We start from the raw sequence: 9,943 nt of genomic DNA, 5'->3' as shown, positions 1-9,943 counted from the left end.
AATAAACGGCTAAAAAATAAATATCTAAAGATGAGAGAGATAATTTGATTTGAATTAATTTAAATATAAATGTCATTTAAATATTACTTGTCGAAAGTTATTTCATCATTCCGAGATATTTCCGTTCGACCGGAATTTTGAAATCTAAAAATAGCTAACGGTAGCATTATTATCGCATTCTATATTTAGTTTTGATAACATAATTTGACGTGTTCGTGACGAAAAGGAGGCCTTTCAAAGATTTTCAAACAACTTTGTGAGACTTTCTCTACTACTGAATGATTTATTTATTAAACAATTAACCATAATCAGTTTTAAAATGACTTTAATGTCACCATTTTCACGTAACTGTAAGAAAGACATGCATTGTTTAAGTGCTGCACCCAAACAATGAAACATTCAGGAAATTGATCATATGATGATAAGTACTTAAAAAACCGGAACGTAATACTGGAAATTCATTTTGATATGTATAAGTTGAACTGTGTTTAACCCCAGCATATATATATGTAAGATTTGTACTGACCGGAGGTATTTATACACTTGATTTTGAATATATATATATATGTCATTGAAAACGAACGTTAAATGTAAGTATATTAACAGAAGTTATGTGTGCAATTAATGACTGTTAATGAGGTAGATGGGAGGATTTACCAAGATAATTAATATTATATATAGTTATGGGAGCTTTAGTCCGAGGTAATACATATTTTGTTTGGGGGGGGGGGTATATGTTTTTACCATGTGACAAAATGCAACCTTGGCGACAAAACAGAAAGTACAACTGGTTTTCTTTTCGAAATATGATATATATGCGTATCTTGAAAATATCTTGGATTTATCATCTTAGAACGAATACAGTCATCAGTTTTCAAATGTATTGTTTAAAACTAATGATTATTTGATCAAATAAGTAGTGGCCGGACGACCAGAAGGGGAGTGGGAATAGGTAAATATTTATTATTAGGTCTTACCAGGCCAAACATTCATTTCCCCGAATATAAAATGGTCGTTCCCTTTGTAAATGTTCACTGTTAATACATGTTATGGAGATCCAGATATACATACTTGATTCCGTCTCAGTTGTAAAACTACATAAGTGTAATGACTTAATGTGATCTTGAAAATAAGATCACATTTCCGTCAATATTGGGAAAGGCAATGTAGTATATTGGACGCTCCTTACAAACTTGTTCTATATCTATACACGAAGAAAATATACCGACATAATATGAAGCCTTAATTTTTGAACTCGTTCACTGCGCTCACTCGACAAAAAGCTCCATAATTATTGTGACTCGCAGATGATATTTTACAACATGCAGAAAACCTGATAATCGGATCATATCACATTTGCAGATATCATAATTATCCGTAGTGAAGGGAACAAACACTCACTGTATCAGTAGATATAGCTCAGTCGTGCAAAAAATTATTCTTGATCAGGCAAATGTTGTAAAGAAACTTTTAAATCCTTTCGGAAATGAATCATTTTAATTTCTTGTAGAACATAAAAAGTAAATAACAAAAATACCGATCGAACTCCAAGGAAAATTCAAAACGGAAAGTCCTTCATCAAATGGCAAAATCAAAAGCTCAAACACATCAAACGAATGGAAAACAACTATCATATTCCTGACTTGGTACAGGCATTTCCTTATGTACTCCACTATATTGACAACAATGTGTGAGCAAAACAAACATGCATAATAGGTAAAAATGTCAAAAGTTGGTGTACAGCAGTCAACAGTAAGGTTGGCGCCTATTAAAACGTTTAAACCCGCTGCATTTGTTTGCACCTGTCCTAAGTCAGGAACCTGATGTTCAGGGGTTGTCGTTTGTTGATGTGGTTCATAAGTGTTTCTCGTTTCTCGTTTTTTTTATATAAATTAGACCGATGGCTTTTCTGTTTGAATTGTTTTACACTAGTCATTTTGCGGTCCTTTATAGCTTGCTGTTCGGTGTGAGCCAAGGCTCCGTGTTGAAGGCCGTACTTTGACTTATAATTGTTTACGTTTTATACGTTGTGACTTGGATGGAGAGTTGTCTCATTGACACTCATACCACATCTTCTTATTTCCAATTAAAAATTGTATATAGCAAACAGATCAACTGGTATACAAATTGAACATTTCGTCTCAAACGAAGCAGTAAAAACAAAAACTGACTTTGCGAAATGGTGATAAATAAATACTAGAATCAAATCACAAGTATATGTAGAAAACTACAAATTAAATGTACAAATAAATGGTGTAACCTATATAAATAATCATAAACGGAGTAAGCATTTGCAATACATAACATATATCTTTTAAAGCAGTCATTTGGACATAAGTAACATAATACTATCATTCTATTTGCAGATATTATAAAATCAACTTACTAAATGGGATATCCCAGCTAAGAGATCAATAAAAACCTGAAGAAAAGCCCTCGAAACAACCCATGGATATGGCCTCATCAGATATGAAGCCAGACACCAGTGATATTTCTCTTCGCACATCAACAGAAACAAATAATGATGTTCTTCAACATGGATCGATAGAATTAAATGGTGTTGCTGTCCAAACAGAAGTCCATAAAGATAAAGATAAAGTGTCAAAAAGCAACAAATCGACAGAAATACAGTCTTTGTCTAGTTCAAACATAGGTTAGTTTTTAATCGAATATGGTATATAGATATAAGAAGATGTGGTATGAGCGCCAATGAGACAACTCTCCATCCAAAAGTCAAAATTTATAAAAGTAAACCATTATAGGTCAAAGTACGGTCTTCAACACGGAGCCTTGGCTCACACCGAACAGCAAGCTATAAAGGGCCCCACATAATGGTTTATTGTGTTTTTCAAATCGTATGTTACTCACAGCCATAAAAGGAATTGTAACCTTACACTTTCTTAAATAAAATTTTCGTTTCTTTCTGAACCCTCATACAATTCACGATGGTCATTTGTATTGGTGAAGGAACCACATCATTTCAGTAAATCATTTTCAAATACTAATAATTCCCTAATACACTTTACCATATACCGCTAGATCGAATGACCATTGAAAGCTTTTCAAATGAGGAGAAGCATTGATTCCTATCTCTATGTTGGTCGGATGCGTGTTAAATACACCTGTCAACCATTTACCCTCCTCATAAATTATCATAGTTTTTAGATGGAGTTATAACCAGGGATAGACATTAATGAAAAAGAAGAACACACTTACTAAGAGAAAAGAAAAAAATGCCCATAATTTTAGATTAGCGACGAGAGCAACGCTTTCAAATTTAACAAAGACCTTTTGTGAGAGGATTAACCATACGAATAGGTACACTTTTCGATCATATACAAATGTTATGTTTAAGGATGCTCGCTCCTCTGGTTTTTAAAATTTTGCCAGATTTTCGGAATCCTCTGGTTTTATCCATGTTTTGCCATTAAATAATTTTGTCCACTAACCCCTACTTTTCTTTTCATAATTTTATTTCATATAGTTTTAAAAGCCATATTTGAAAATCTTATAAAATCCTTGTTATTTTTTCATAGTTTTTAAAAGAGAAAAGCGGACAATGTTAAAAGTATGAAAAATCTAGAGAGAATCATTTCCCGCCAAATTTTCAATGGCTTATATCTCAAAAACAAGTACACGGACCCTTCATTTTTTTCTGCTTTTTTGGTTCCTTTATTTATATACTATAAATTTAGAACAGTCTTTTAAAAAGCTTGTTATTTTAAAACAGAGTAGCGAACATCCTTAAGTTTGAAAACTATCAAACTGTTTTCCACATTTTGCTTGTTACTTATGGTAGTCACCGACAAACTGTTTTATATACTAGAACTCCCATTCTGCTTATCTAATATTGCTGTGTATATTTTATCTTCAGGTCAACCCCAACACGGACTTCCTCTTCATCTTGATAAAGTAGCCCATATAACAGTACTGGACAAACTGTTTTATATATACTAGAACTCCCATTCTGCTTATCTTATATTGCTGTGTATATTTTATCTTCAGGTCAACCCCAACACGGACTTCCTCTTCATCTTGATAAAGTAGCTCATATAACAGTACTGGACAAACTGTTTTATATACTAGAACCCCCATTCTGCTTATCTAATATTGCTGTGTATATTTTATCTTCAGGTCAACCCCAACAAGGACTTCCTCTTCATCTTGATAAAGTAGCTCATATAACAGTACTGGACAAACATGTTTTGGATAACCTTATTTCTAAATGTATTATAATGATAGAGGACAGAGAAGAAATAATAAAGCCGACAACACAGTTTGAACGTAATAAAGTTCTTTTGGAAATCCTAACGGAACGTCCATATGATAATTTCCAGCCATGTAAAGATACCTTGATACAATTGGACCAGTGTAATTCTGATGTCCAAGAACTATTTAATAGAATGAAAATTAGAGTGAAGAGTGAAGAACCTTCCAGTCTTTCACAGACTGAAATTAGTAAGTAGTAACAGTTACATGAAATTAAAGAAAACCAGGGTTTGCCATAATGCTACGATATGAGAGGCTATGAAGCACACAAAATAAAATTGTCGTATTCTAAATGTGCATCACGAAGTAGAACTTCTACTTTTGTTGGTATGCATTTCTGTCCTTGATATTTATTGACAACATCATTTTGTTCATTCATTTGATACTTGACTGATATTTATTGACAACATCATTTTGTTCATTCATTTGATACTTGACTGATATTTATTGACAACATCATTTTGTTCATTCATTTGATACTTGACTGATATTTATTGACAACATCATTTTGTTCATTCATTTGATACTTGACTGATATTTATTGACAACATCATTTTGTTCATTCATTTGATACTTGACTGATATTTATTGACAATGAGCCGTATGATTCTAATGTTATCCTCTGGAAACTCACGCGTTCAATACTTTGTTTTGACGTGCTTTGACGTATTGTTTTTGAGTTTATTGAACTTCTGGTGTTGGTACTTTTGTGATCTTATATTGTGTATTGAGCCTCAATGACTAGACACATGTATTCGGTGCATACACAATTACACTCATGTTAATTTTAAGGTTACCTTCTCGAAACGCATTGTTTATCCTAACAGACCGCAGCTGGTTTTGACACCCTTTTCGGTGTTTTTTGGAGATAATTGATCTTTCGATGTGACATCAATTTTTGAAATGCAAGTCTGGTGCCGTTAAAATTATTTGATACTTTAGGATTCCAACATTAATTTTTAGCAGGGCGGACTAGAAATTTTATTTGGATATGCGCAGCACAATAAGTTCTTATAAATTTTGCAACATTTGGTATGGTAACAGTTGATGGCGCTAGTTTTTTTAATGAAATCTATTGGCTGACAAACATCTTATATAGTACGTCATCCTTAGCTCACAAACATCTTATATAGTATCAGTAACTGTCCGTTACTGAATTGTTTTCTTTATTTTGTAGTTGTTAACACAAATACAATAAAATTACAGAAAAACTACAACGTGTTGGTACACGATATGGATTGTACAACAGATGTAGTTGACCATCTTCTACAATCAGAAGTCCTAGAACCTGAAGACCGAGAGGAAATATGTACTCTTAACCTTACAAAACAAGAGAGTAATAGACGTCTATTGGCTAAATTAGTGTGCAAAGATGAAAACGTATACAATATGTTTCTGGGAGCTCTACGATATGCATCTTATGAACAGATTGTAGATGACCTTGAAAATACTGAGGTGACAACGCATGATAAGGAGTTATGTCAAATAGGTAATTTACAAAAAATAACAAAATGCACGAAATAAAACTTTATATTGCGTAATTGTTTGCCTTTTGTGAATAATGTTATAATAGACACAAGGCTTATCATTTTGTACGCCAGATGCACGTTTCGTCTACAAAATACTCAAATCAAAAAAATTTAGAATGCCAAAAAAAAGTATGAAGTTGTAGAGCGAAGGGGTTTTGTTCAGTTTTGTTTGCGTTTCATCTAAAAAAAATTTGGTATGACACTGTCCGTTTTTCTTTGTTTTTGCTAATTTTAATTGTCCTTTGGTAAAGTTTCACTTTTTCTGTATCAATAATATTTTATTATATTGTTGCACATGAAAACTGTCAATTGTCCACTACAAAGTTATAACTGATAATACGGCTGGAGATCATCCAGCTAGGATGTTTTATTGTGCAAAGTCGTCCAATCATATTTGAATAATATTAATTGTACATACACCTTATTATATCATATAAGATAATACATGTTTTTATACATATTTTATAATTTCCGTTTAGATACTCGTATATATCAAATGCATGTTGAATTTCATAACGTTCATGCAACTTTTCAGATACAATTTTCATTCACTTATTTATAGGAATGGTGAAATTTAGAGAAAGGCAGAGGATGAAAGAACAAGGTAAATATCTGATTAATGTTATTACGATGTTTTTTGCAATCGTATACTACCTTAGTCCAATAACTTTTATTTCCTACCATGTAATGTAAAGATTTAAAAGAGACTAAACTTTAATTATTTAACACATAAACAATATAATTCTAAACATTTTCAGAACAATAATATATGCAATCTAGACAATAGACATGTAAAAAAACTACCAAAACAACAACATAAATAAGAACTGAGAAAATACAATTAATGAAAGTAGGGAATGTATATGAAAACTATTACCTTTTTATTATTCTCATTTAGGACAAGACATGATATCACAAGTAAATAAGAACTTAAAAAAGATACAAAGTGAACTACACGAAGTTATTCCTGGAAATATTCGAGGTAATTGGATTTAATTTTATTGATTAAGCCGACTAGAAGGGACCATGTCTTTCTATTTTTCCAATACATAAAGTCTGATCTATCTCGTATGTATGTTTATGGAATATTATCTGAATTATACTTAATATAAATGAACAGGAGAGAATGGCCATATCAACATATCTCGTATCATTCTTTAAAGAGTAACGTTTGATGAATCTTCATTTTTTTTTCTTTCTTATTCCGTGTTGATTACTTGATTCGTTGATTATTTACCTGGTATTGGACTGTTTTCTTTGATATAAATAACATAGGATAAAAGAAGATATAAAAGAGACAAGAAAAATCATAGCTTTAACAGAAAGCACCATTTTCAAAAGGAAACATTCTCAAATGAACAGAACATTATGTGATTTCATGTGTAAAGTTCGATTTTTGTTCTTTTCTCAGCCCAAATGAGACTACAGATTGAGGACTGGGTCCTCAAAGACAGATCATTTGTATTTACACGAGCCAGTGAACATGTCAGAAACTGCGTACTTGACAACAATTGCGTGACCATAACAGGCAGTGCCGGTGTAGGGAAAACATTTATTTCCAGACATGTTGCGCTGATTTTACAGAAAGATAGGTACATAATAATACCAGTGACAGAGTCAACAGACATTAGAAATTACTATCAACCTGGTTTGAAGACGGTTTTTGTTGTAGATGATATATGTGGAAAATTCACTGCTAGCCAACAGCAAATTGAAAAGTGGCAACAGTTGTTACCTGTGATTAAAACAATATTAGAAGATAAATGTTGCAAGATCATTGTAACCTGTAGATTACAAGTCTATAAGGACAGACAGTTTGGAGTATTATCTCGACCTTTCAAGTCTTGTGAATGTAATTTGACATCCGATGAATTGCGTCTAACAGGATCAGAAAAAACGAAGATGGCAGAATCATATTTTGGTAAATATGCGGATGAATTGGATTTAACTGAAGTGTCAGAACAATCTTTCCCACTCCTCTGTTCTCTATGTCGTCGAAAACCGGATATGGACGTGCAAATGTTTTTCAAACGCCCGTTTGAAATGTATAAAAACGAACTAGATAAATTATACTGTTCTGGAAATCAAGGGTTGATGGAAATTTGTTCCTTAGTAATGATAGTCCTCTATAATAACAAACTGGATGGAGAAATTTTTACAGGAGAGATTGCTGACGAACAAAGAAAACTCCTAGATGACACTTTTGAAGCTTGTGAACTGAATAGAGGAACATCTAGGATGAAGCTGAAAGTTGCTGCTGACACTTTAGTTGGTACATATATTTCTAAAGAGATTAATGTTTATAGCAGTTTGCATGACAGATTATTCGACTTCTTTGCGCACTATTTTGGTATGAAAATGATACATTTAGTCATAAAGCATGGAGACAGTAGTTTCTTACGTGAACGTGTCGTGTGGAAGGTAACTAAAGAGGATCACGAAAATGATGTCGAATTTACAATAAGACTTCCTGATAAAAACCTCAAATCTTATTTAAAAAGACTGATTTCAGATTGGTCAGACGGGAAAGTCACAAATGTGTTCTACAATGATAGCATGAGAATTCCTGAATTTAGGCAACATCTATTGCATAATCTTGCACAAATGAATCAGTCTCAACGAAACGATCTTGCCAATAAGAAGGATAACGAAAGAGAGGACTTTGCAGCAGGCAATACTCCTTTTATAAAGGCATGTCGTGAGGGTTATGCTGATATAGTGGAGTGGTTGTTATCTAACAATGGTAATGTCAATGTAAGTAGAGCCAATGGTGTAACTCCACTTTACATGGCAGCGCAAAATGGTCGCACAGACATCGTGAGAATGTTATTGAAAAATAATGCAAACGTCAATTTGAGTAACAATGCCGGTGGAACTCCTCTTAGAATGGCCTCTCAGAAAAATCATATTGATGTTGTCCGTTTATTGATTGAACATAACGCGGACATAAATGCACAGATGTATGATGGCGACAATCCACTTTTGACAGCCACCCGGAATGGTTTTGCAGACATTGTAGAGTTGTTATTAGCTAAAAGAGCTGACTGTAATAAATGTCTACAAAGCAAACAGTTGATTGTAGATTCTATAGCTAAGCATCCGCCAAAGAAAATTAAAAGTGTACAACAAAGTTGGCTCAATGTTGCAAATAAATACGGTACATTAGTTACTATAGAGTTCGTTAAAAACGCAGTACCAGAACATGTTTTTGGTATGTTCGCTGGTTCATACCCACTACATCTTGCTAGTTTCATGGGACATAAAAATGTAGTCAAAGTCCTCCTGGACTATAATCTAAATGTGAACGTAACAAAAGTTGATGGAACGACACCATTATTCTCTGCATGTGAAGTCGGACATGAGGATATCGTTTGTTTATTGTTAGAGAGAAGTGCTAATATAGACATGCAACGGACTGATGGAAAATCTCCGTTGGACATTGCATCGGACAATGGTCATAAATCTATAGTGATGATATTGGAGGAACATTCAAAGAAATGACAATAGCTTTTATTTTACTTTAATGACTTGATTGAAGCAAAGAAGAGGGCCACGATGGCCTTAATTTGGACCTTATAATCGACTATTGTAATATCATATGTAAATACCCATAACAATCTTCAATATGAAATTTAGGCAAATTTTACCCTTTTTCTGTCTACTGTTCGTTTAAACGATGTAAACAGCTTCAAAAGTAAAGCATGTCAGTAACTGCTAGTAGTCCTTTGTTAATTTATGTATCATTGTCATTTTGCTTAGTTTCTTATGTTACATATTCTGACATCGGACTCGGACTTTTTTTTTAAACTGAGTTTTACTGTGCGTATTGCTGTGTGTTTGTTTATTCTACATTGGCTAGAGGTATATAGGGGAGGGTTGAGATCTCACAAAACATGTTTAACTCCGCCGCATTTTTGCGCCTGTCCCAAGTCAGGAGCCTCTGGCCTTTGTTAGTCTTGTATTTTTTATGCCCCCGCCGAAGCGGAAGGGGGCATTAAGTTTTACCCTTGTCCGTCCGTCCGTACGTGCGTCGGTACGTACGTCCCAAAATTGGTTTCCGTTCTCTAACTTAAGTTTGCCTCAACCAAATGTTATCAAATTTATAGATAATGCTTATTACCACAAAACACAGATCAAGTTTGAAT

The 9,943-nt window shown here is 33.4% G+C and overlaps 1 protein-coding gene across 1 annotated transcript; it reads left to right on the top strand.

The window, feature by feature from the left end:
- The first annotated feature begins 217 nt into the window (after positions 1–217).
- LOC127711329 (uncharacterized) lies at positions 218–9,515 on the top strand. The gene is made up of 7 exons (XM_052217330.1): positions 218–590; positions 2,367–2,653; positions 4,135–4,458; positions 5,447–5,758; positions 6,361–6,402; positions 6,697–6,780; positions 7,210–9,515. Exons 2-7 carry the CDS (start codon positions 2,449–2,451, stop codon positions 9,297–9,299), a joined length of 3,057 nt encoding a protein of 1,018 aa, XP_052073290.1. The 5' UTR covers positions 218–590; positions 2,367–2,448; the 3' UTR covers positions 9,300–9,515.
- The last annotated feature ends 428 nt before the right edge of the window (positions 9,516–9,943 follow it).

Source organism: Mytilus californianus, unplaced genomic scaffold (genome assembly GCF_021869535.1).
Source record: "Mytilus californianus isolate M0D057914Y unplaced genomic scaffold, xbMytCali1.0.p SCAF_8, whole genome shotgun sequence".
Lineage (NCBI taxonomy): Eukaryota > Metazoa > Mollusca > Bivalvia > Mytilida > Mytilidae > Mytilus > Mytilus californianus.
This window is presented reverse-complemented; position numbering and strand designations above follow the sequence as displayed.

Bases quoted from the DNA above. Each gene is read 5' to 3' on its own strand.
- LOC127711329 (XM_052217330.1), top strand. From the start codon at position 2,449: ATGGATATGGCCTCATCAGATATGAAGCCAGACACCAGTGATATTTCT. The intron at 2,654-4,134 runs GTTAGTTTTTAA...TTTTATCTTCAG, and splicing joins TTTGTCTAGTTCAAACATAG to GTCAACCCCAACAAGGACTT. The intron at 6,781-7,209 runs GTAATTGGATTT...TTCTTTTCTCAG, and splicing joins TATTCCTGGAAATATTCGAG to CCCAAATGAGACTACAGATT.